Raw genomic sequence first — 27,371 nt, forward strand, 5'->3', positions numbered from 1 at the left:
GCAGTTCCTCTTTTAAAAGTTGGGGAGCATAGCACTGTTTACAATAGCTAAGCTTTGGAAACAACCCAAATGCCCAAAAATAGATGACTGGATCAAGAAGATGTGGTCCATATACACCATGGAATATTACTCAGCATTCAAAAAAGATACACACATGCCATTTGCAGCAACATGGATGGCGCTGGAAGGGATCATGCTCAGCGAAATGAGCCAGAAAGAAAAAGAAAAATACCGGATGGTCTCACTCATAGCAGGAATCTAGAAAACTTAAATAAGGGACCAGGAAAATGAATAACTATAAGAAAGAAAATATCAAAATCAACAAACAACTATGAACCAGAGACACTCTATGGGGGGTAGGGGGCAGGAGGGGAGGGATTGGGGTCAAAATAAGGGGGTTGCAATTGTATGGGGAATATAAAAATAAAATTTATTATTAAAAAAATAAGCAAAAAAAAAAGTTGGGGAGCATAACAGAATGTAGCTCTGGGCCTCCCCTGGTGGCGCAGCAGTTGAGCACTGGGTTGCGAGGCTGCCCACAGCCTCTGCAGCGCCAGTTTGATCCCTGGCCACTGGCGAGGGTCCCACAAAAAAAAAAAAAAAAAAAGAAGAAGAAAGAAAACAAAAAAAACCTTAGAGAAAAATACAAGACATAAAATAAGGCAAAAGATGTTTGTGGCTATGTAGATTTCCTGAAGGCCAGTTTTAGTGAGTGGCTAAGATTTACTTATAATTATAAAAACAAATACCTAATGTAAATCATCATCAACAGATTTCAACTATGAGAGCTATTTTCTAAGCTGTACATCTTTCTTTTGAAAGGAACTGATTGTGTAGGACAGAGGAGGAAGGCAACACTGAAGATGAAATTGAGCTTTTTGTTGTTCTGAACTATGTAAGCTTAAACACCACACCCAAATTATTTCACCAAAAAATCTTAAAATCTAGAGAAAAAGGGCCTCCCCTGGTGGTGCAGGCGGTTGAGCACCGTGCTGTGAAGCTGTTCGCAGCCTCTGCAGCGCCGGGTTCGATCCCGGTTGGCTGGTGAGAATCCCACATGGCATGGCAGAGCTCTCCTGTCTGGCCCGCTGCTCCCCTCAGCAGTGTATTCATCAGTCTGCCTGTTCTGTTCCCCACTCTGTCTCTGGTGAATCCTCTCACCCTCCCGCGAATCTGGCCTGTACCCTGGTTCTTGTATAAATAAATAAATTAATTTTTAAAAATCTAGAGAAAAAATTTATATTAGGGTATTAACATCTGTCCTTCTCTTGTATTAAAGCGTTTCTTTTTCACTTACTCAAATATAATGGGGAATTTGGAGTACCTTCCATTTCATTTCTAGGTTCTGAAGAGTGAGATTGTATATTCACATGAACAAACATCAATCATAACAAAATGTAGAATCCATTCTAAAGGCATTTCTATCTGTAGCAAATTATACAAAAATTGCTATTACTAGTACACTTTCAATACTGTTCAGTTGGTTTAATATCTTGTAACAAATTTTTTTATGATGGTGCAAAATTAACTTTGAGAAAAAAGTTTAACTGATAAGGACTAAAAACCTTGCAGTGGTTTTTATGATGCAGTAGAATCTCATTTTAATGAACATGAATTGCTATGTTGTATCCAAATCTCATTAAAATGGAAATTTACTGATAAGACTATTCAATCTTTTTTTCCCCCAAAAGGGCAAGTTTATTTTTATTTATTTATTTATTTATTTATTTATTTATTTATTTATTTATTTATTTAAGTTTTTAAGATTTGTTTTTATTTATTTATACAAGCACTGGGTACAGTCAGAAGCACGGGAGGGTGAGAGAATTCACCAGAGCCAGAGAGGGGAGCAGAGCAGGCAGAAGGACTGAAGTACACTGCTGAGGGGAGCAGTGGGCAGCAGGAGAGGTCTGCGCACGATGTGGGACCCTCCTCCAGTGGCTGGGGAGCAGCCGGGGATCGAACCAGCGCTGCAGAGGCTGCAGGCAGCTTCGCAACCCTGCACTCAACTGCTGCGCCACTGGGGAGGCCCTTATTTTTTATTTTAAATATTTATTTTTATTTATTTATGCATCCAAGAACTAGAGGTAGGCCAGAGGATTGGGGGTGTCCAGGGAGGGGAGTGAGAGGATTCACCAGAGACAGAGTGGGGAGCAGAACAGCAGACTGACTGAAATACACTGCTGAGGGGAGCAGCAGGTAAGTCAGGAGAGGTCTGCTGCGCCATGTGTGTCATCTCCCTGGCCAGGGATCGAACTCATGCCATAGTGGCTGGCAATAGCTTGAAAGCACTGAGACTTTAACTCCTTTGCCACCAGGGAGGCCCCAGGGCAGGTTTATTATAAAAAGATAGAGAATAGTAAAGGACACTTGCACAGACAGACGTGGATAGAAGAGCTGCCCCCCAAAGGGACAGGTTTGTTAAAAGAGATGCCTGCAGAGTCCCAGGCAGCAGCCTTGGAAGAGGAGCTGCCTCTGCTGCTTTGCAAAGGGAGAAGACTGGTGACGAGAAGCACCTGCATCGTCACAGGGACAGGAAAGCTGCTGCCACTGTTCAATCATTTAAGTAAGACAATTACCAAGCACATTGCTCACATCCTACCAGCATGGTATCCTTCCCTTGTCTCTATGTCTTCCTTCTAATGTTAGCTTGACAGTAATTTATGGTGTGGTGTTAGGTAAGTCGTCTCTGTCCAGGTGTGAGATCTCTGTGGAAATGAGGGCCTGACTTGCAAGTTGCCTATATCACTTGGGTTCCTATCTCACTGACCACAACCTAGTTCCAAACATAGGTGCATGATTGCATGGGAAACTGGAAACGTGGCTTTCCGTGGAACTCAGCTCAGTCTTCTGTGATCGCTGAAGGGGAGGACATCTCCTAGAGGGACAACCAGTAGTCCTGTTGCAGCAAGTCACCAAGACAGTAATCACTGCGCTCACCCTTCCCCTCTCAAAAGACTTTGGTAAGAATCTAATCAGGGTCTCCACTGGTGGCGCAGCGGTTGAGCGCTGGGCTGTGAGGCTGCCGGCAGCCTCTGCAGCGCTGGTTCGATCCCCGGCCACCTGCCAGCAAGGGTCCCACATGGCATGCAGGCCTCTCCTGCCGCCTGCTGCTCCCCTCAGCAGTGTATTTCGTCGGTCTGCCTGTTCTGTTCCCCTCTCTGGCTCTGGTGAATTCTCTCGCCCTCCCTCGCTTCTGAGTGTGCCCAGTGCTTGTATAAATAAATAAATAATAAATCTTTAAAAAAAAAATCTAACCAACTGAGACTGACATTATAGGGGTAAACTTGAATCTGTATATTTTAAATATGTACACCTAATATAATACATTTTAAAAGTAGTTTAAAACTTCAGATCATGACCTACTGTTAATAGTAAGAAATTACTTATTCCTCATCTCTCAATTTACTATAGAACGATTAGGAGCTATTGACTGCCTTGAGTATTTCTTAGCCCAAACTATAGTAGGAGACCAGTTAAAAAAAAAAAAATCTTAATTTTCCACTACTAAAATGATGTGATGGTCAATTTTTTCTCTAAAAAGAAAACATCCTGGGGAGTAGGCCAGTGAATTGCTTATCACATTGGGGCAGCTAAGTCAGAGGGGTTATCTCGACCTAAGGAAGTTCTAGAGCATAATAGATTATCTGCTCAGCTTCCTTCTCTCCTTCTGCTGGTAGCACCATTGTACTCTGGGCAACTATTGCTCAAGTCCACTCACCTGCCAGCTGCAGCACTTTACCACCATCAAGAGGTGCGTGATCCAGGCCTAGCCAATCAGCACCCCAAACCCTGGCCATACCTCTGAGTCCAAAGACGTACATGGAATCCAGACAGGTCAACTGGATCTCTTTTGTGCAATTCAATACATTGATGTTCTTGCTTTCCTCTGAGGTTGCTGAAGTGGGGTGATGCAAGTCTGGAGCTGCCGGTGGCTTTGGCTTCTATGATGCCAGGGAAGTTACCTGTAGGAGAGAATAAGGCCAAAAGGAGGAGCAGAAAGGAGTGATGAACAACAATTAGGAAGACATAGAATCCCTGGATTGAGTTCCCCCTGCAGTTGCACCTCTGTGCTTACCAGCTAAGTGAACCCAAGACTACCTTTGACTGCTGAAGATGGTTTAATTTTATTTTTTAAGATTTATTTTTATTTATTCATAGAAGAATTTGGGTGTAGGTCACAGTCTACCAGACCTCCTCCACCCCTAGTTCCTACCACACCCACACCACTCCCTCCCTGCCCCCTTAAGCCTTAGTTTTGCAGTCAGAATCCAAGGATCTGGGTTTTTTAAGATTTATTTATGCATATAAGAGCTGGGGTACAGGCCAGAGGTGCAGGGGGGTGAGAGGATTCACCAGAGAAAAAGTGGGGAGCAGAACAGGCAGAATCTCTGAAATACACTGCTGAGGGGAGCAGCGGGCGAGACAGGAGAGGTCTGCTGCGCCATGTGGGTAGCTCCCTGGCCGGCCCAGGGAAGGGAACTTGTGCTGCAGTGGCTGGTCATAGCTTGACAGCACTCTCTTTAACCACTGTGCCTCCAGGGAAGCCCCCATGGATCTTTTTTGTTGTAGTTTTGTCTGTTACTTTACAAAACCGGCTGTTTAGCGTCCTCTCTCCTCTCCGCCCCCCTCCACACCCCTGAGGACTTCTGTGATGACATCAAGCCACCCAGCGAATCCAGGCTAATGTCTCTCTCAAGCACCTGAATTTAACCCCATCTGCAAAGTTCCTTTTGCCAAGGAAAGTAATACATTCCCAGGGTCTGGAGATTAGGACCTGCTTGACGGGGAACATTCCACAGCTGCCCCCACCACCTACCTATGAGCGAATGTGATTAACATGAAGTTAACATAAAAGCGGAGAAGCAGCCTTACACTCTTGGTCTGTTTGGGCTGCTGTCGCGGCAGGAAGGGCTCCGAGCAGGTTCTCTGTGATTCTTTGCAAACGGGTGAAGGCGAAGTGAGTCCTGGAGCCCTCGGTGGCTTTTTGCAGAATTTGATTGGGATTTACCAGGTACACGGCAGGCAGGGGTGCCAGGGAAGGGGGGGGGCGGGGCGGGACCAGGAGGCTGGCAGGCCGCCCAGCCCCCGGCGAGTCCTCCCTTTCTGGGCTCCCCGGCCTGCCCTCCTGGCCTTAGATTCTCTGCTGGTTCTTTCGCTCTCCCGCCCCTTTCGCTCTGCTGTTCCTCTCTCGCGCTTCCTGTTCCGCTGGTGCCCCATGACGGCCTTATAAGCCCCCTCTCAGCCCAGGTGTACCCACCTTCGTATGCCCACAGCCCACTCCAGGTGCCCGCCACCGAGCCTGCATTCAGGACCGCAGGGATCCATCATCCATCCTGATGGCGGGAGAGCAGAGAGCCTGATACTTTTTTACCTTACCCTACAGCTCCTATAGTAAAACACCACCAGAGTGGGTGAATTAAACACAAACATTGATTTGTCACAGGCCTGGAGACGAGGACACTCAGAACCGAGGTGTCAGCAGATTAGCTGTGTGGAGAGAGCCCACTTCCAGGTTCACAGACAGCAAGTCTTCATGGTGTCCTCCCTGGGGCAGTGGGGAGGGCCTGTCTTTTATGGGACACTAGTCCTATTCGTCCTCATGACCTAATCACCTCCCCAAGGCCCCACCAAATATCACATTGGAGATTAGGTTTCAACATATGAATTTGCGGGAGAGAGGACCGCAAATATTCAGTCTATAGCCAAGGCAGTATTTTAATGCTTGAAAGCCCCTGGGAAAAAGTAATTTCTGGGTCATGGTTACAGCTTCCCTGACAGCTACAGGAGCCTATCCCAGAAGTCAGGGGACAAAGCTTAAGTGATTCCTGGGAGGTCAGGGATTAGCGTTGTGTTTCTGGTGAGACTGGGAGGCAGGGTCAGTGCTGCACGGTTGGCAGAAAGAAGTTCAGGGGAGGGCCTCCCTGGTGACACAACCTATGAAGCTGTCCGCAGCCTCTGCAGCAAGAGTTCAATCCCTGGCTGGCTAGGGAGCAACCCACATGGCGCAATAGACCTCTCCTGTCTCGCCCACTGCTTCCCTCAGCAGTGTGTTTCAGTCAGTCTGCCTGTTCTGCTCCCCACTCTGTCTCTGGTGAATCCTCTCACACCCCACCCCACACCTCTGGCTTGTACCCCAGTTCTTGTATGCATACATAAATAAATCTTTAAAAAAAATTACTTAGAAAATAATGTGTTTGAAGTTTCACATGCCTGAAAATGTCATTATTCTATCCTTCTACTTAACTGGTAATTTGACTTTGTATGCAATCCTAGGTTGGGAATTTTTGGTAAGAATTCTTATGCACTTCTCTGTTGTCTTTATTGTAGCTTCCAATGTTGATGTTGAGAAGCCTAAAGATATTTTAATTCTTGATTCTTTGTGTGTAACTGATCTCCTAGATCTTGCAGAATCTTCTTCTGTCCTTGGTGTTCTAAAGTTTCCCAAATAATATGCTTTGGAATATATCTATTTTCAGCCATTTTTGGGAACTTTGCATCTGGACATTCATATCCTTCAGTTCTAGAAAATTCTGAATTTTTATTTCTTTTCCTCTTTCTGTCTGTGGTTTTAGACCTCAAATCATTTGAACATTTACTTTCTAAATTAGTCATATTTTTTTCTCTATTTTTCCATTTTTGCCTTTAGCTCCATTTTCTGAGTTTATCAACTTTAATTCCTAACTCTTTTATTGAATTTTAATTTCTGTTACCATGCTTCTTAACTTCTAAGAGCTGTTTTTGTTCTCGAGATGCTTAATAAAATAGCATCCTGTTTTTTATTTTATGGTGACATCTAACTTCTCCAAGGATATAGTTCTTAAAAAACAATAATGGTTTTCTTCTTGTACCAGATGGTGTTTTCTCCACAGCTTTTTTCCCATTTGTTTTGTTCCTTGATTTTCATGATAAAGGCATCCCTCAGCTACCTATCTACAATCCTCAACTGTCTGCCTGCATTTAAGAAAGGGAAACTGGAGCATGGATTAGAAACTTCCTGTCAGTGGGGTGGGGGTGGCTGTGCCTCACTGAGTGATCTGACAGGATCATTTGCTGGGAAACAATTTCAGCTTTGGTCAGAACTGGTTTTACCATTCCTGGGCTCCCAGTGCTTCATGGCATCCAAAATATTTATATCCTCTCTCACCTTGCAAAAGACCACATGCTTTGCATCCAACCAGTCTTGGCAGCGTTGGTGAAAATCTGGGAAGAAAAGGTTATTTCAACAAAGATACGAAGCTGAGTCTAAATCTGGTTGGGGAGAAGGAACAGAGGATGATGGAAACTGTCACAATAGTTCTATCTACCAGACCCTTGAGGGTCCCACATGGGGCGGCAGACCTCTCCTGTCTCTCCTGCTGCTCCCCTCAGCAGTGTGTTTTGTCAATCTGTCTGTTCTGTTCCCTGCTCTGTCTCTGGTGAATCCTCTCACCCTCCCACAAACCTGGCCTGTACCCCGGTTCTTGTATAAATAAATTAAAAAACAAATCATCTGTGGAGAAAATATAATTCTCCTCTCCAGCCCCCATCATAAATATGTAGTAAGCATTATTCTCAAGTTCTAATGTACTGAGATTTTCTCCAGGATTTAGACTACTGTAATGCATTTTGGATGCAGATTCTAAATCTTTTTAATCTTTAGCACTATGAATTTTTTTTACAATGTGCCATGAGTATTTAATAGTTCTTTAATCTATTTCCTCTGTAATGTAGCAGTCAATAGCTAAAAACCAGTAAGCTTCCAATTGAGGCTTAAAATTTGCCAGTTTCAGAATCTCACATTCCATTTCCCATTTTTACTTAAAAAGAGACAGTAATTCTCTAATTCATATAAAAACACAATCCTGGCACCAGAATATTTGGTTCAAAACCTGAATTACATTTTCTAGCTATAAAACTTTGAGGTTACTTAATTAGCATTGTAACAGGGTGGTCCCCAGGAAAGGGGGAGGTTCCCTGCCCCACCCAAGGGAGGGTGGAGCTGAGCAGGGAGAGGAGAAGCTGCAGAGGAGACTGAGGGAGGAAGGAGCAGGATGGAGCCAGGAGATCTGGAGGAGGCGCGTGGAGCCTAGAGACACGTGAAGAAACTGCGCTTGTCTTTTGGTCGTGGACTGGGTGACACAGATGTGGGTGAGACCCGTGGGGAGGTGACAATGGCAGCTTTTTTTTTTTTTAAAGATTTATTTATTTATGCACACAAGAACTGGGGTACAGGCCAGAAGTGTGGGAGGTGAGAGGATTCACCAGAGACAGAATGGGGAACAGAACAGGCAGATTGACTGAAATACACTGTTGAGGGGAGCAGAAGGCGAGTCAGGAGAGGTCTGCTGCGCCATGTGAGTAGCTCCCTGCCCGGGGATCGAACTCATGCTGCAGTGGCTGCGGATAGCTTCAAAGGTTGTCTCAACCCCTGCGCCACCAGGGAGGCCCTCTGCCAGCTCTCGTGTAGAACCAGTTCTCATCGTAGGGTGCGAGCTCTTTATGCTTGGCCAGCTTGACAGTGTCCACCCATTCAGGGACTTTCAGCTTCCCAGACTTTTTGAGGAAGGCTGCCAGAGCTCTGACGAACTCCTGCTGGTTCACGTCTTTTACAGTAACTCCAGGCATCATGCGGCCTCCGCGCTGCCAGCCAGGGGAAAAAAAGACAATGGCAGCTTTTATCTTGATGTTGATTTTGCTCTTTTGCTTCCGGGCTTGTCTGGTTGTTTCTGACCCTTTTCTGTGGGTCCCCACTGGAAGATGCTTTAGACTTGTGGCAGGCTTTGGGGCCTTGCTCTGGGCCAATCCCATATGGATGGACTTTTACCTACGAGGGGACGGGTCACTTTGGGTGCTTCATTTAGAAACTAGACTCTTTGCCTTACCTGTATTGTTTCCTAGTTTTATTAAAGTTCCTTCCCATTAAAGTCTCCTATGTTTTGTGTTGATGCGGCGGATGGCAGAACCCATTTAGAATAGGCAGGTTTGGGGGGTTTGGGCTGCCCCTCTCCCTGTCCTAGAACAGCATCAGTTATAAGCCTGGGAATAGCAGTACCTGAAGTGCTTAAAACAGTGCTCAGCACAGGCTTTATGTAACTGTTACCTATGATGATATGAACCTATATTGAGCCACCATATTCTTTAAAATTTATTTATGCATACAAGAATTGGGGTATAAGCCAGAGGTGCCAGGGGCGAGGATTCACCAGAGGGTGGGGAGCAGAACAGGCAGATGCACTGAAATACATTGCTAAGGGGAGCAGCGGGCAAGACAGGAGAGGTCTGCTGCACCATATAGGCTAGTCCTGAGCCACTTTATTTCTGATGTCTTGTTTGGTGATCAAGAATTTGTTTCGAACTACTTCTCTTTATTTGAAAAAATATATAAATCAAAAATATCCAAGTTATTATACATGTTGAAAACTTTCAATAATGAGCTCTTGGATATAAAGTAAGGTTCCGGTGGCTGAACTTTGATTCTAAAATATTTTAAAGTCATACTTATTTGAAAGACTGAAGTTTTTTTAATAGTAAAAAAACAAAACAAAACAAAAAACACCATCAGGTTGAAATGTTTTTATTTGGTAAACATACACACAGAATTCATAACACAACAGTTCATATTCTACAGTGTCTAAACATTCAGTACTGATGATGTCCACAGATGATGTCTGTCCTAGCTCAAGCTCCTGACCGGTAGAGATCTAGCTTGCCTTCCTCTCTACCAAAAGAACCTGTCTCTCAGAAGTCCTGACGGATATTTTCTTTGTTTGCCTCTCCTTGTTGCTGCTTCATTTGAAAGACTTCATTTTCTAATTGCACAATCGTCCTTTCAATCTCATAATTCTTACTGACCAGGGATACCCAACTACAAAGGAAAGAAAAGAACGATTACTCAGGGTAAAATTTCTCACAGAACATTTTATTTATGTTGTGTTTTCACCTAGGATGTTTTCACACTAACCTCCACTAAACTTTACATTTAAAAAAAAAAAAATGAGGCACATTTTGGGGAAAGTGAATAAAGCACACACTGGATCTCTCTGATTCTTTCTTTTCTTTTATTTTTTTTAATAGAGGCATGCTTTATTTATTTAGTTTGTTTGTTTGTTTGTTTAAACATGCACTGGGTACAGTCAGAAGCGCGGGAGGGTGAGAGAATTCACCAGAGCCAGAGCAGGGAGCAGAGCAGGCAGAAGAACCGAAGTACACTGCTGAGGGGAGCAGCGGGCGGCAGGAGAGGTCTGCGCGCCATGTGGGACCCTCCTCTGGTGGCCAGGGAGCAGCCGGGGATCGAACCGGTGCCGCAGAGGCCGCGGGCAGCTTCGCAACCCAGCGCTCAACCACTGCGCCACCGGGGAGGCCCTCTGATTATTTCTTATAATTGCAGGTGAATTTACAATTCTTGCAAAATAAAAAACCTAGTAAAAAGATCAAACTATAAGAACTGAAGAGAAATGAAGATAGTATTTAACTGAATTAACAAAAAGGATAAAGGAAACAGTTAATGAAAAATGAAGAAATTTCTAATACTGATGAAAAAAATTCCAGATTCAAGAAGCTACTCCCTTTCCCCAGAAAATCTCTAGGACAAATGAGAAGAAACACACATGCATATTTAGAAGATCCTATTAGCCCAAGAAAAATATAAAAAGATGCCTAACCGATCAATAATATGGGATACATGGAGGAAGAGGGAAAGCCAAAAAAAAGGAAAAAATGATGCAAAATTCATGCTGATATTTAGGAACATGTACCAACTTAGTTTTGTAAATGAAGAACATTTTTAAAACAAAATACATAAACAGGTAGAATTAAGACAAAATTTTGAGAAAATATGGAAATCTTGCAAGTCAAAAATTTTTCTCCTTTTGTAAGAATATGTAATTCTATTCAGAGCAAAAAAATAAGACCAGTATCCTTTATCGGTGGTTTGTTTTTTTTTTTTTTGTTATAATTCTCATGGCATTCTTTTTTTTTTTTAATAGAGGCATGTTTTTATTTATTTATTTATTTGTTTGTTTTGTTTATACATGCACTGGGTACAGTCAGAAGCGCGGGAGGGGGAGAGAATTCACCAGAGCCAGAGCGGGGAGCAGAGCAGGCAGAAGGACCGAAGTACACTGCTGAGGGGAGCAGCGGGCGGCAGGAGAGGTCTGTGGCCATGCGGGACCCTCCTCCGGTGGCCAGGGAGCAGCCAGGGATTGAACTGGCGCCGCAGAGGCCGCGGGCGGCTTCGCAACCCAGCGCTCAACCGCTGCGCCACCAGGAAGGCCCTCTCATGGCATTCTAAGATGACACTTCAGACAGAGGCAGGGAGGTCAAGCGCAGGACGCAGAACACAGGACCTCTGTGCACTCTGTTTAAGTAGCTTTGAATCATATTCCTGAATTTTGACTTTAAAGTGTATTTAGCAATTTGAAAAATGATGGAATTGTAGAGACTCACTTTGACTCCATCTCTCTTAATTTAGATCCAGCTGTGAGTTGCATGTTCTTTCGCTGCCAGTTTAAATCTTGAATGTGTTTCCTGGGAAAATTAAAAATTATTAAATCACAGAAAAATGTATAAACAATACAGTATCTTTAATTCCTTGAGAAGAACAGATATATACAGACACTAATTCCAGGAACTTCCCCCTAATTATTTTTCAATTACAAATTAAAACATGCTCATTGTGAAAAATTAAACACAGACACATAAATACTCCCCCTGTGATAACCACTGTTCAGTTTTTGGTGGGTATCCTTCTAGAATACATGTATATGTACATGTAGAAAATGTATTTTTTTAAATTTTCAACATAAATCATATTATAAATGTCATTCTGCAACTTCTCCTCCTGAAGGGGTCTTTTCAATCTATAGCCTTGCAAATTATAAATAAAATCATCAACTCAAAATATTCTATGTTTTACATTGTTTACTACGGTATTATTTACAATAGCCATGACATGGAAAAAAATCTTTTTTTTTTTTTTAAGATTTTATTTATTTATACAAGCACTGGGTACAGGGTACAGTCAGAAGCGCGGGAGGGTGAGAGAATTCACCAGAGCCAGAGTGGGAAACAGAACAGGCAGACGGACGAAATACACTGCTGAGGGGAGCAGTGGGCGCAGCAGGAGAGGTGTGCACGCCATGTGGAACCCTCGCCGGTAGCCGGGGATTGAACTGGCACTGCAGAGGCTGCGGGCAGCTTCACAACCCAGCGCTCAACCGCTGCGCCACCAGGGGAGGCCCGACATGGAAAAAATCTTAATGTCCACTAATGGCTGACTGGATTAAAAAGGTGTGGCATACCCATGCCATGGGATTCTATTCAGCCAGAGAAAGATGAAATGTTGCTATTTACAGCAATATGAAAGGAGTTCAAGGGAATAATGTGCACTAAAGCAAATGAGAATGACAAATACTGGACACTTACATAGCAGATGACCTGACACAGCAAAATACTTATAAAAATTAGTGGATGCAGAAAGGATCAAAAGTGTTAAGGACAGTGGCAGGAAGAAAACCAAATTAAATAACAAAAAATTCTTTTTTTTTTAAAAGATTTATTTATTTATTTATACAAGCACTGGGTACAGTCAGAAGCATGGGAGGGTGAGAGAATTCACCAGAGCCAGAGCAGGGAGCAGAACAGGCAGAAGGACCGAAGTACACTGCTGAGGGGAGCAGCGGGCACGGCAGGTGAGGTCTGCACACCATGTGGAACACTCACTGGCAGCCGAGGATCGAACCGGAGCTGCAGAGGCTGCAGGCAGATTCACAGCCCAGTGCTCAACCGCTGTGCCACCGGGGAGGCCCTAAAAAATTCTTAATGCTGGGGAAAAAACAAAAGACCTGGTAGAGAGGTTTTCAGTCCCCAGGTCTACCGCTGCACTCAGGCAGGGTAAACATCAGTCAGATGCTGGGCAGAATGGACCATCGATTTTTCACTATTTGTCACTATAGTCCATTTGTTTCTTTTTCTTCTTACCTCAGTTATTAATGATTTGTTTAAACTTTATTCTAAAATAGGAGGGAAAAAGAACTTACCTTAACTTCTGGAGCTCTTTCTGTGCATGTTCAATCATATGAACTAGATTTCTAAGGAAGGAAATGAGGAAAATCAGATTAATGTACATTAAAATTTAATAGTACCAACTAAAATGATCTGGTCTATACAAGGGTCAAGATTTTCTGCTAAAAATATTTAATATTTACTGAGTTTTCTGTGGCAAACACTGACACTCTATAAATATTGGCTAATTCACAAGAATTCCCTGAGGTAGGTATCATCCCCATTAACATGAGAAAACAAAGTCTAGAAAGCTTAAGTCACTTGGTTAAGGAACATGAGTAAGTATCAGAGCTGAATTCTATTTCAGGTCTTTTAAATTCTCAAGTCCAAGCAGTTTACTGACATTCTGATTTTATATACTTATGTCACTTCATAAACTATCATTTAAAAAAAAGATGCGGGCCTCCCTTGGTGGCGCAGGTGGTTGAACACAGCTCTGTGAAGCTGTACGCAGCCTCTGAAGCACTGGTTTGATCCCGGCTGGCAGGCGAGAATCCCACATGGCACAGTAGACCTCTCCTGACTCGCCCACTGCGCCCCTCAGCAGTGTATTTCGTCAGTCTGCCTGTTCTGTTCCTCACTCTGTCTCTGGTGAATCCTCTGACCCTCCCACGAATCTGGCCTGTACCCCGGTTCTTATATAAATAAATGAATAAATCTTTGAAAAAAAAAAAAGATGTATTTATTTATGCATACAAAGCTGGGGTGTAGGTCAGAGGTGCAGGGAGATGAGAGGATTCACCAGAAACAGAGTGGGGAGCAGAACAGGCAGATCCACCAAAATACACTGCTGAAGGAAGCAGTGGGCAATACAGTAGAGTTCTGCTTCACCATGTCAGTCAGCTCCTTTGCTGGGGGTCAAATTCATGCTGTAGTAGCTGCAGATTGCTATATAGTACTGACGCTTAACCCCTTGTGCCACCAGGTAGGCCCATAAACTATCACTCCTTTTCATAGAGAAGATGGAAGATATCTGATATGAGTATACCCATTCAAATTTCTTTTTACCCCTGTTTCTGTATCTACATTTACTGTATTCTCCCCTTCTGTCTATTGCTAAGTGGAGAGAAAGAGAAAAAACAGAAACTTTTGTGGAACACTTGAGAGATTCAGTCTAGTACAATTTGGCTCTAAGACTAATCACATAAAGTTACAAGTGATAATTACCATTAGAGAAATGATTCAAGGGTAGATTTCAGTCCCTGTATTTTACTTTTTTTTTTTTTTTAAGTATTATATAATTAATGTGATAGTTTTAGGTCCCCTTAATACTCTTTAAATTTTGAGTTCAGTTTCAAAGTAGCAGCTTTTCATACAGGCTGTAGTTCTAGCACATGATCTCAAGTCAAAGTGTAGTAATACTATTTTTATTCCACTTTCTGGGTCCTAAATCTCACATTTTAAAAAAATACCAAAGGTGTAAAGGAATGGGTTTAAAAAAAAGAAAAACGGCTTCTTACTCATTATATACTTTCCAGGCATTGCATCCATGCTGTGACATCAGTTCCAGATTCTCAATTCGAACTGCTTGATGTTCTAACTGGGCCATAGAATTGTTTACACATTCCTGCCAAGCAGTAATATCATTTTTCTGTCCCGAGGAAGGGGCTGGAAGTTCATACCTGTAATTAAATAACAATAAATTAAAACGGCATATTCTCAAAACCTCCCTCCTCCCAACAGAATGCCTGAGAGGTCTATGCACACTGTATAAACTACAGAAGACTGAAGAAGCAGATCTTGCAATAGAAAACTATTTATTCTATGAACAATAAACTCACATGAGCATCAACATATACAGGAACAAAAAAATGATTACAACAGATTCATGTAAAGGACTGTTTTGTGAGCCCATTAAGATGCTTGTAATTTATTAAGGGAAAAAACTGAATACAAGACACTATCATTTTTGTTAACACACACCTACATCCATCACCCATCAGTGCTTCCAGGCATCTACCCACACAGCCACACTCCTCTAGAGAAAAAAAGGGAAATAATAATTCTTTGCATTTGGGGGGCCTCCCTGGTAGTGCAAGGGGTTAAGACACAACCTATGAAGCTATCTGCAGCCTCTGCAGCCCAAGTTCGATCCCTGGCCTGCCAGGGAGCAACCCACATGGTGCATTAGACCTCTCCGGACTCGCCTGCTGCTCCCCTCAGCAGTGTATTTCAGTCAATCTGCCTGTTCTGTTCCCTGCTGTCTCTGGTGAATCCTCTCACCTCCCACACCTCTGGCCTGTACCCCAGTTCTTATATGCATAAATAAATCTTTAAAAAAAATTATTTGCATTTGGACCACTCTAATTCCTTTTTTCACATTACAGAGTCCGTCAGCACTGCCAATATAGCCACAAACACACTCATCATAAATCTCAGCTCATTATCAGTGAGCTACAACAAACTACTTCTAATTTCCACTTTAGTATTTTACTAGCTACTGTTAAAACTCCAGGCTATACCTATGAACAAAAGAAGGATATACAATTAGGATCAGGAAATTGATCAAACTTCAGTAAAAATCTTTCCCCACTATGATCCTGTATACAGATACACACAGCTAAACAAAAGTGTCACAAAGCAGTGATTTGGGCCCAGCTGAATCCAGAAATAGGACTTACCGTTTCATACTGAGCAATTCAATTGGTTGTCGAGCAGCCAGTCTTTCAAATTCATTTCTCATTATGTCAGTCTGATGTATAAATGAGAAAGAATTACTTCCAATCTCTTATCAACAAACTAAAATTAACTGTCACCAAACAGAGAAGAAATATAACCTACTTACATATCCAAATTTTATACTACCCATCATAATGGGTTATATTCTTATCTCTGAGTCTTTTCCGGGTTAAAAGCTCTCTGCGATCTGGAGAAGAGGCTTGCATACACCCTGTCTTCATTTGTAAAGGGGCCCATAGAGGAAAGGATTAATCCCAGACCAGTGGTTCTCAGTCCCAGCAGCACATTACAATCAGGGGAAAATAACTCCAATCCCAGTGACATCTCATCCCTCTCCCTCACTCCATTCTCAGGTGGAGAATGACAGGATTATGACTTTTAACTCACTTCATAAAGTGAAGCTTAGTGTTGAGAACCACAGATCTAAATATTCATGGGCAGGGGGTGAGGAGAGGAAAGGACTTGGACATAAAGTAATGTGCTTTAGGGCTATGAGCATAAACCTATACATTCTTTTTGGTTCTTGCTACATTTTCACAATTTGCTTTTTGCAAAGACTGGAGAAAAAAGGGACAAAAAGAACTGGTTCTATCTGCTCTAACAATTTTACTAATTAAAAAAACCCTAAGACCTCCCCTGGTGGCACAGGCAGTTGAGCGTAGCGCTGGGAAGCTGCCCGCAGCCTCTGCAGTGCTGTTCAATCCTGGCTGGTCAGCGAGGGTTCCACATGGCGCGGCAGACCTCTCCTGTCGCGCCAGCTGCTCCCCTCAGCAGTGTGATTCGTCAGTCTGCCTGTTCTGTTCGCTGCTCTGTTTCTGGTGAATCCTCTCATCCTCCCGCGAATCTGGCCTGTACCCTGGTTCTTATATAAATAAATAAATTCTAATAAATAAATAAATAAAAATTAAAAAAAACCCTAACTTTCTTTAAGTCCAATATTTTGGTCAATAGCCTATTCTATTTATCTTCTCCACCTTTTCTATCCTGCGTATAAAAAACTGCTAAGAGAAATATTCATTAAAATATCTCAGCTATTCCATATAATTTCTGGGAGGACTATGACTATCTTATTAGACTAGATGAGAAACCATAAATACGCATGTAGTCTTCTTGAGCCATGTAACATTAGAGCCCTTATAATTTACATGGCCAATAACTGAGAGTTCTGAAATTTTAACTCAACTCTTACCAAGGCTCACAAAGCTAAATTAAGACCATGGAGCAGGTCTCAGCTTAGCTTAGGTAGTCCTTCTTCAATTGGCTATCTAAAGTAATCACCCACTCTAGGTCACATGGTTACTTTCTCTGTATAGTTTTGTCATTAATCCGCTATTCTCTCATTTATTTGTCCCCACACTTTAGAATGTTAACTCCACAAGTGGGGTCTTGCCTATCCTGTTCCCCAGTAACTGGCATAGAATAGACCATCATAATAGCTGTTAAAATAAGATTGTTTGGGCCTCGGTGGTGGCACAGCCAGTTAAGCGCAGCGCTATGAAGCTGTCCGCAGCCTTCGTCATGCTGGTGTGATTCCCACTTGGCTGGCGAGATTCCCACCCGGCATGACAGACCTCCCCTGTCTCGCCCACTGCTCCCCTCAGCAGTGTATTTCGGTCTTTCTGCCTGTTCTGCTCCCTGCTCCGTCTCTGGTGGATTGTCTCACCCTCCCACCTCTGGCCTGTACCCCAGTGCTTGTATAAATAAATAAATCTTTAAAATAAAATAAGACAGTTTGAGGTGAGGTGAAAGACTTGGGCAATTAGCCTCTAAACGCCAGTTTTCCCATCAAAAAATAAGGATAATAAATATATAGTAGTAGAGTTCAGTGTTCTTTTTGAGACTGAAATGTGAGCCCAGTACACTGTTAGCTCCCATTATTACAAAAAGTTAAAACATCTTTATACTAATTAAAAGGAAAACAAGCATATGTTGTATTCAAGAGCATTAAAAAGAAAACTGGTTAAAATATTTGAAAGTCTGTGATTGAATGCTATCATCTAAAGTTTTCAGAAATCTCAACAATAAACATCACTGTACTTAGTTCTAAATCTGATGCATTTGGGTAATGAATCGGGGTTTTAATGGGAGCAGGCCTAGAGTCTGAGGACGCCAGGCAGGCTCTTTCTCAGTTGTCTTCTGCAAGCAAAAAATTCAATATTCAGACCAAAGGTAAAGATAAAGCAAGAGGTTTATTAATAGGTAGGTAGGAAGAACAGGAAAGCTCTCCAGGTGGAGAAGGGTCTCCAGTGGGTAGCCACTAAGGTGGTGGGAAGTAGGTGCTTATATAGGTGCAGGGGACAAGAAATGGGGGTATGGCCATTAGGTGTCTCCATTCTGTCTCTAGCCCATTGGTTGGGCCTGCTGGAGTCTCCTAGGCAACCAAGGCCCACTGAGTTTTCCCACATTACTCAGCTTTAGTCCACTGCTATTGTGTTATTAGGTTGCTGTTCTGAACATTCCATTTTTAGTTAAATTGGGGAGGGGTGCATGTGGCACCATCCCCATCTTGGTCTGCGACTGTTTCTCAGACTTGGGGCTCAGGGCACTCTTTTCCTACTGACTGCCTCTATACATATCCATTTCCTAACTTCCTCCTTCATTAACCTTTAGAAAAAACATCAGAAAACAGTATTTCATCTCTCTGAAAACGCAATCAGTATTTTTTTTCATGTTACTTCAATATAATACTGTATTTCTTTTTTGTTTTTGTTTTTTTAGAGACGGGGTCTCGCTATGTTGCCCAGGCTGGAGTGCAGTGGCTATTCACAGGCGCGATCCCACTACTGATCAGCACGGGAGTTTTGACCTGTAATACTGTATTTCAATAACAGAAGTCTTTTATAAATATATGGGTATCCTTTGGGCAAACACATATATGTAGCAAATTGCTAAACAGAACCCACTAATTCAGAAATGATATTTTACATTTTAGTTAACCGATGAGACCCTAAATCCGAGTACTTCTAGGCCAAATATTTAATGTAAGATGTACACCTAGATATGGTTCGCAGTCATTCATTCACATTCATTACGTAAATATTTAGGCTTTGCTACAGGACGCCCTCCAGTGGTTTTCAAGAGCTTAGGCGATACATAAAAGAAATCCTACGTCAGTTGTTTTATAACGTACCTTAAAGTAGCATCTCCTTGAGAATTTACACAAGAATCTAACTCAGAAAAACGTACGGGCCAATTTTTTTGCATCAAAACAGCTAGTTCGTGGAGCCCCAAAGGTCCTTCTGTGCGTTTCAGAATTAGAACCTCGGATAAGGCTTATCTATCCAGCTGTTTTCAATGGACTGCTCCTATCTACACCACAGGGTGAGGAGCAGCTAAGCGAGCAACTGTCAAAGCTGGAATTTAAATTTCACGTCTCCATCACTGAGGCTCCCCATTCAAAATAATGATGCACAGGAATCCCGCTGCATGCGCTGGCTCGCGACACCACACTTACTTCAAAAGCAGAATAGTCCGGGGCCGTCAGGTAGCTCAGGTAGTTCTTAGTAGGTCGGTATCTGCGGGTTTCCTCCTCCACCAACGCCGCAGCCTGAAAGCAAGAACAGGGTCGGGGGGCGGGGGGGAGGGAGTTGGGGGGGCGGCAGGTGTCAGGGCGCGGCCTCCAGCACTCACGGCCAGCAGCGCCGAGCCACTGGAGACCCCCGCACTCACCGCTTCCCGCACACCGGGCGCTTCATAGCCTTGGTCAAAATAGGGGAGCGCATCCACCACCACCTCCCCAGCCACGAGCCCCGTGCCCGCCATCCTCAGGTTAGCCGGAGAGTCCTGGGCTGCGCAGGTTCCAGCCCATTGAATTTACGCATGCGCCCACCACTGACGTCACCCGCGTCGCCGAAGAACGGCTTCGGCGCATGCTCAGTTGATTCCGCAGGCGGGCGCGCCCGGCCCCTGGGAAGGGCCCGGCCATTTTGTTTTGTTCTGCCGTGACGTCACTTCCTGGTTTCCCCGCTGCAGGGACGCCGTGAATTTCCCGGCCCACGCTCGCGCCTTCATTTGCCTCCGACTGGGCCGCGGTGTGGCGCGTTGAGACTTTGGTTTCCTCCTCCTCTGCAGGAGGAGCCGTCACAGCGGCTGCAGGCGGCCGGCCGCATGATGTGGCGGGGAGCGCGAATGTTTCCACCTCTTCCCCCGAAGCTTCTAGCCCTTGGGTCGCCCCCTCACCCTTGAGTCTCCTTGCTGGAGCGCCCCTGTTCTTTGTTCTCGCGCCCCAAGAAATTGTGGGTAAATGCAGAGTGGGCGTCGGCGTCCAGTGAAATGATGTAGCTTTGGGGTCTACCTAGCAGAAGGAACCCGATCGCTCTCCATAGCGTATCTGTAACTAGCCATTCACCCCACCATTCAGTCCTGGTATTTCGCCATCAGGGTGTTACAGGGCGACCCCGACATCCTTTCCCCCTCACAAGGGCATATATATGACCCAGTTAGTTTGCTTTTAGAACTTTAAAACAACGCTCCCCTTTCCGCGCAACCTCTCACGCTGCTGCCCATGCACGGTCGGTCTCTGCTCCGAGTCGCCCAACGCCCTTGGACTAATTCAGGCCAAGACTAAATAAGGCAGCGTGTTGATAAGCTGCCCGGTGTGCAATCTAAACTCAGATTTTGTCTTCCAAGAGCCTGGAAACGTCATCCACTGTTAATAAGCTTGATTGTTAGGAGCCGTTCTGATCATCTTTCAACCTATCATTAGATAAAAGGTCTTTACATCTGAAGCAATTTTATTTAAAATTCTCCAAAAGAGAAAAAGGAACTCTTCTGCACTGTTGGTGGGAGTGCAAACTGGTCCAACCACTGTGGAAAGCTGTGTGGAGATTTCTGGACCTACTAAACATAGAGCTTCCATATGATCCAGCAATTCCACTCCTAGGTATTTACCCAAAGGACACAGAAACATCAATTCCAAAGAACACCTGCACCCCTATGTTTATAGCAGCACTGTTTACAATAGCTAAGCTTTGGAAACAACCCAAATGCCCAAAAATAGATGACTGGATCAAGAAGATGTGGTACATATATACCATGGAATATTACTCAGCATTCAAAAAAGATAAACACATGCAATTTGCAGCAACATGGATGGCGCTGGAAGGGATCATGCTCAGCGAAATAAGCCAAAAAGAAAAAGAAAAATACCGGATGGTCTCACTCATAGCAGGAATCTGGAAAACTTAAATAAGGGACCAGGAAAATGAATAACTATAAGAAAGTGAAAATCAAAATCAACAAAAAACTATGAACCAGAGACACTTTTAGGGGGGCGGGGGCGGGAGGGGAGGGATTGGGGTCAGAATGGGGGGGTTGCAATTGTATGGGGAATATAACAATAAAATTTATAAAAAAAAAAAAATAAAATAAAATAAAATTCTCCAAAAGGCCCGTGAATTTTTGTTTATTCATTAAAAGATCTGTAAACAACATTTTATACAAATCTTCAACAATTCCTTTACAAACATGTCCAGAATTAATAATACTGTACAAAAAAAACCCCCCATAAAACAGACCTAGGAACACGAAGCAGCTTCAGATAGAGGGGGATAAAATAAGACACCCCCAATTCCTGAAGAAAGGTCTCCTCACAGAGGGATCGCCAAGATCCACCACAGTAAGTCCTTATACATACACCCCATTTGAAAAACAATCAATTCCAGATTACTAATTGTTCCCTCAACATTGGAGTGTCTCAAGTGACCAGTCGGGGAGATTAGGTGGTAAGAGCCATACTGTGGTAAGCTGCTTATTAATAAACACTTTTAAAAAGACATAGGCTCAGTTCATTTTTCTGGACCCACATCTACGAGAATTACACAGCATCTGTCTGCTTCAAATTCATTCAGGCACACCTGAATGGGTTGTAATGACAATACTGTACAAGTCAATAAACTATCATAATACAAGTTGTAAGGTTTTGTTAAATCCAAATATTTTTATGCCAGTTAAAAGCATCAGCAGGGGTTTAAAAAAACAAAATGACATTTGCTATGCCTATGTCAATGAAAACTGCCCAATCATTGACAAATTCTTTGCAATCACTATCATTTAGATATTAAGATGGGTCGATAGTAAGTGGTATGTGCCCAGGAAATGTTCACATTCTGCATCTTAATTTTCTTAGAGCAGAGTGTCCAACAATCCTAAGGGCACTAAAATGATAATCATTTATAGTTTGAAGTCCCTTATCCTCAGAACTGGCTTTGGTACAATTCACCTTAAAAGAAATAGCTGTCATCCTACAGAGCTCCAATTTCCATTGGTGGGACTAACCAACTTTCTGTGTTCATACAATTATAGTCTGGCTTCAGTTCTGGCTCTGTTGTATAACTCTGCACAAGTTATTTAACCTGTTTGAATTCCAGTTTCTTCATTACAAAAATGGAGATGCAAGATGTATCTTATAAAGTTGATTTCATGACTCAATAAGATAACATAATTGTACCATAATGCATGGCACATGGTGGGCACTTTTTTTAAAAAAAGGTAGTTCTCAGCAGCATTCCCTCTGCCCACCTGGGACTATACAGGTGCTTCCTTTCACCAACTCTCTCCCTCTGCAGGGCAGCAGCTTTCTGGATGCCCATGACCTGTATCATGCCAGGGCTTCTCTTCACTGACCTCCCTCAACAGGGCATCGCTCCCCAAGGCTGCCTGCCTGCAACCATGCAGGCCTCTCTCAGCAAACCTGTCCTTTTTGGGGCAGCTCTTCCTGCCCTCTTGTGTCTATGCAAGTTTCCTTTATTCTCCTGTCCCTTTCCCTAATAAACCTGCTCTTTAAATATAAAAAAAAAAAAAAGAAAAAGAAAAGAAAAAAAAAAAGGTAGTTCTCATTCCCTTGAAAGGACATTTTCCTATTTAAGCTGTAATTACAGAGTTTAATGTTGATGCATGAGGGGCAAGCCACTGAAGTACCATACAATGTGGAGGAGCTGCAAGATGTCTACCTTTGTAAGATACTCAATAGCAGAGCTAATAGGACTTCCACAAAGGTGAGATTCTTGAGACAAAACATCAGATCAACAAAAAGGAGATGTAAGTATATTCCTTAGGTCAAACCGCCCACTGGTTTAAAGCTGCCATGATATTTCGGGTATGAGAATTGTGCGTGCAGGGGCAGGAGGCTCCATTTCTGTCACGCTCCCCTAGTTCCTTAACTCATGTTCATCTTTGAACAATTAAAATGCAACATCAGGTCTTTCCCTTGTAAAAGACAAGTGCATTCATAGACTAAGCACAAAACACAAAGAATAAACCCAAAAATGAAACAGAAAAGGCACTTAAAAAATACGGAGGCCGAACAAAAAGCATTAGTTCCAGACTCTTCCAGTGAATACTACAGCAGCAACAGGAGAATGCTCCTCTGAGAATCTGGCCTGCTCTGTAATCTTCATCTTTCAAGGATCTTGTGGAATACTTTGGGGCATCTTGACTCTTGGAAAAAATATTTTCTTTGGCACTTTCTGTTCTATTTAGAATGCAGACAACCAGATTTATTTCTTCTGCAGAAATTTCATTTTACTTCCTAAAGGGAGAACAAACAGTGAAATCTCGTTAGTTCATTTGTATTAATTGTACATTATTCGAAGTAAGGAATTAACAACCTAGCCATTTAGAACCACCCAGAAGTAAGCTCCCATCTGAAACTTTCAACTGCTGTGTTTCACCACCTCCCAAGTGTCTTTAACTGTAGAAGTAGAAAAGAACTCAGAGATCAGCTAATCCTGAGTGTAGTTAAAATCACTTGGCCTGCTCACCAGAGATTTCTTGTAGCCTGGGGTAGGGAAAAGGGGTCAGGGGAGATGATTTTTATTTAAGCTCCCCACAGATTATAACACTGTAGTCAGCTAAGATCCACACATCTACTCTAACCCCATGTTATAAAGATGAACTAGCAGACAAAGATATAATTCGTCCTATAAAGATGAACTAGTAGACAAAGGCATAATTCGTCCATGGTCTCTCAGCTAGTTAAGCTTAGGGTTTAATTTTAATTAGGGACAGGCCTACATAAATACCACAGAACAAGGATTCTTCATTATTTTGGGCTACCACACCACTGTTCTCTCTAGCATTTTAAATAATTAAAAGTTAAATAGAATTGAAAAGTCATAAACAACCATATTTCATTACGAAGTGTAAAATTAGAGACTTGATCAAATTCTCTTTTGCCTCATGCCCTCCAAATCAGATGTTTTAAATCTGGAATCCATGGCTGGGTTTCAGGGGGCTCCACAAACCACCCTAAAATTAAAGACAAAATTTGCATTCTCAAGTATTTTTCTGTGAAAAGAAGCCATTGTTGGTATAAAAGTTCTCCAAGGGACTTTTACCTAGGAAAGATTAATAATCATGATATGCGAATTCTTTTAAGAGGGAGCTACATTTGAAGAACAACTGTGGACAACTCTGGCGGCGAATCCCAGTGTCTGAAGACTTCTCTTTCTCCACATTTGACATAGGGTCCTGGCTTCTGGTCAGGATGCTTGAGGGTCTATTGCTGATCTGGTTTCACAGCTTTGTGATAAGGCAAGCTGTTTCAGAACTTTCAACCACATTTATCTAACAGGAAAACAGCAACTTACCAAGACTCCGCAAAATTCTATTCACCCCACTGGGCTCAGACTCAGGAATTGTTTCCAAATACTGGAGGGCCCGGACCTCAAACAAACCTAGGCGGAAAAGTCACATTGGTCAGACTGTCCAACACTTCAGGTCTGCAAATCAAGTAAAACTCTGTTTACTCCCAATGTATTTCTGTAACTAAACAGTATTACAAAAATAAACATTTCTGGTAATAAATGACTCCAATGTTGAGCCCTTGTAGCTTTAACCTATTTTCTTTTCTTTTTTTTTTAAAGATTTATTTTTATTTATTTATACAAGCACTAGGTACAGTCAGAAGCGCGGGAGGGTGAGAGAATTCACCAGAGCCAGAGCGGGGAGCAGAGCAGGCAGAAGGACCGAAGTACACTGCTGAGGGGAGCAGCGGGCGGCAGGAGAGGTCTGTGTGCCATGTGGGACCCTCCTCAGGGCCAGGGAGCAGCCGGGGATCGAACCGGCGCTGCAGAGGCTGCAGGCAGCTTTGCAACCCAGCGCTCGACCACTGCGCCACTGGGGAGGCCCTAACCTATTTTCTATTTTGATTATTTTCAAACCTTCAAATGCTCACTCAATACAAAGGGAGAACTTTGTGATGAGACTGACCTTTCACCCCACTTTTCCGAAGCTCTCGGTCCTGAATGAACCCGGCGAACATCTGCGTTTCCATGAAGAGGTCCAGGAAGTGGCGGACGCTCCGGGAGGTGTGGGACTTGCGGAATGGCTCCCTCTGGAAGACGCGTTCCCCACGCTCTGTGACAGTCATGTTCAAAGAATAATGTCCCACCAGCTCCACAAAAAACCTGACAAATGCTTCGGACACCAGAGAGTTGAGTGTCACGTCTGCTGCAACATAAAAGAAAAAAGGTCTCCTAAAACTGTGTTTATGGGGACACCGGCTCTGGTTACAGAAGGGATGCCAAGGCAAGCACCGATGAAAGGACTGAGTGTAAATGCAGGATCCTCCTTCCTAGCGTCCTTGCAAGAAGCAAATGGCTTCTATCCTGACCTCCAGCCCCACCTCCTCTCCACTCCCCCACTTTATTACATCTCTTAGCCTGGAATATGCATCCGTGATTTCCCTGTAACTGCTCTTTCCAAGTCCACCAGTGAGACCAAATTGAACCTGTTTTCCTATTTTTACCTGCTTTACACTATGTGCAGCACTTGTGCTGACCACCTCCTCCTTCCTTGTCTCCCACAACTTCTTGCTCTTCTGACTTCTCGATCCCTCTCCTGCCTGATGACCAAGCGTTTGTTTCTCTCTTGCCTCTTCTTGAGCATTGGACTCAGCCCACCCCTCCTCAGAGATAGTGGCTTCCCGAATTAATAATGTCCAACCTCAGGTCTCCAGCCAGATATTGCACCAAATCTCACCATTATCTTTCAGGCTATCTATGGGTCATCATCTGGCTGCCTCAATAGCACTTACATTCTATTTATCTAAAAGTTACCAAATCAGGTCCTGTTTTGCAAGGCCTAAATCATTGTATTTCCTCAAGCAGGTTAGTTTCTCATCTGTCCCATTCCACATGCATCTTGAACAAAATGAGTACCTAAGATATGTCAAACACTGTATTAGGCGCTTTACAGATGTAATGATCCAATTTAGATTTCTTGCGTCTGGCCTCACTGAGAAAGTGACACTGAACACGAGCCAGAGGGAGGAAAGCAGGAATCAGGTGGCTATCTGGGGAAACAGCATCCTGTAAAGAGCACTAAGTTTGTGCAAAGGTCCTGAAATGGAAGAGGCTTGCCCATCTGAGGATCAGCAAGGAAGCCAGCTGTAAGTTTCCCAAGACCCAGGCAAACTCATTCTACTATTTTCTATCCCTCAGCAGGGTGCTGGGCATTCAGAAAATATTTGCCACCTTGACCGTAAGTCCTCAGCCGATTTGTTGCATACCTTGTGAAAAATTCGGCTCCTGAGTCAAGATTTCATTTCGTTCTTCCAAAATCTGCATTAGGGCAGCTTGGAGTTTAGGTGGTAGAATTTCATCCTCATCAGACACCTTAAGAGAAGAAATGGAGATTTTTTTTTCATGTGCTTTGAGAGAGAAAGTCTCAAACATGCACTAGTTTGGGTCCCCAAAATTCAACAGACGACTTTGTATGTATTTGGGTTAAAGAGTCAGTCTGAAACTTCCTTCCGTGCACTGAGAAGAACCCTTATTATCTTAACTATATTTTTAAAAAATGCATATACTTCATTAAACAACCTGGCATTTTCCTACCAATGATCTCATCTATAGATCATATGCTATATTACAAAAATCATCCCCAAATAATTGTGTTTCAAGTGTGATCAGCTAATTGATTTTTAAAAAGACAAAGTCTTGGGAAACATTTTTTTTTAATCACCATGTGCTCACTGCTGACAAATCTATGTACAGGTTACATACAGAAGGCTGATCTAAGATGATTTCACTAACTCCCCCTTCCAGTTCAATACCCAGAATAAATGACCACATCTTTTATGCTCCACCTATACACTATACAAATTTCCATTCTATCATTCCTAAAATTTCATGGATGTATCTATTCCCTAATCCATTCGACTATAAGGTCTGAGGGCTCAGACTGTCTCTTGCTGTCTTTTGATTCTGCCAGCCTAGAAATAACTGATGCTTAATACATGCTTTGTTATATTTCATTAAATTACAGGCTTATATGTCAACCCATCTTTTGAGACTGGCACTTAATCTGTTTCCTTCTTCCTTCTTTGAGATAAACAGCTCTAAACCCAAGCCAGATTTTTCAGGTCAATCTCTTATGATTGTGTGTCAAGTAAGAATGTATAAGAACTAAGAACCTTGTCTGAGTCACCTTCTCTAGGCACTTTCATAGATGTTCTGTTCAATTATCACCAAACATTATATAATCACCTCTTTTGTCACTCACCTCCTGTAAGAACTTGTCGGCACAGAGATCAACTATCAGCACCTATGGGACGAAGAAGCCAGACAAGTTAAACCAGAGAGACATTCACAGAGAAATGTACCAGCCAGTGCTGGATCAGGATTATGTCTTGATACTTTCAAGAG

General features: G+C 43.0%; 3 protein-coding genes across 6 annotated transcripts in view; all 3 read right to left on the minus strand.

Moving 5' to 3' along the window:
* Positions 1 to 8,270: 8,270 nt before the first annotated feature.
* Positions 8,271 to 8,607, minus strand: LOC311178019 (small ribosomal subunit protein eS19-like; the record flags this gene model as incomplete). The annotated part of the gene is made up of 1 exon (XM_084244352.1): positions 8,271 to 8,607. One exon carries the CDS (start codon positions 8,605 to 8,607, stop codon positions 8,404 to 8,406), a length of 204 nt encoding a protein of 67 aa, XP_084100478.1. The 3' UTR covers positions 8,271 to 8,403.
* A 1,082-nt stretch (positions 8,608 to 9,689) lies between these two features.
* BCAS2 (BCAS2 pre-mRNA processing factor) lies at positions 9,690 to 19,485 on the minus strand (the record flags this gene model as incomplete). 2 transcript variants are annotated; one of them, XM_084243102.1, is made up of 7 exons in its annotated part: positions 9,690 to 9,847; positions 11,428 to 11,508; positions 13,020 to 13,070; positions 14,505 to 14,666; positions 15,666 to 15,736; positions 19,178 to 19,270; positions 19,393 to 19,485. In XM_084243102.1, the coding sequence occupies 7 exons, from the start codon at positions 19,483 to 19,485 to the stop codon at positions 9,721 to 9,723; spliced, it is 678 nt and encodes a 225-aa protein (XP_084099228.1). In that variant the 3' UTR covers positions 9,690 to 9,720. The 2 variants fall into 2 exon arrangements, with proteins under 2 accessions (XP_084099228.1, XP_084099229.1); XM_084243103.1 differs by lacking the exon at positions 13,020 to 13,070.
* Positions 19,486 to 23,002: 3,517 nt separating this feature from the next.
* The window catches only part of DENND2C (DENN domain containing 2C), a gene marked incomplete at its 5' end in the record, with an annotated part of 28,166 nt that continues 23,797 nt past the window's right edge, over positions 23,003 to 27,371 (minus strand). For all 3 annotated transcript variants that reach the window (XM_084241957.1, XM_084241956.1, XM_084241958.1), the window contains 5 exons: positions 23,003 to 23,251; positions 24,312 to 24,398; positions 24,934 to 25,170; positions 26,234 to 26,339; positions 27,229 to 27,270. In XM_084241957.1, the coding sequence (XP_084098083.1) occupies positions 23,220 to 23,251; positions 24,312 to 24,398; positions 24,934 to 25,170; positions 26,234 to 26,339; positions 27,229 to 27,270 (504 nt within the window). In that variant the 3' untranslated portion in view covers positions 23,003 to 23,219. The remainder of the gene's footprint in view (positions 23,252 to 24,311; positions 24,399 to 24,933; positions 25,171 to 26,233; positions 26,340 to 27,228; positions 27,271 to 27,371) is intronic.

Source organism: Talpa europaea (genome assembly GCF_964194135.1).
Source record: "Talpa europaea genome assembly, chromosome: 9".
Classification (NCBI taxonomy): Eukaryota; Metazoa; Chordata; class Mammalia; order Eulipotyphla; family Talpidae; genus Talpa; species Talpa europaea.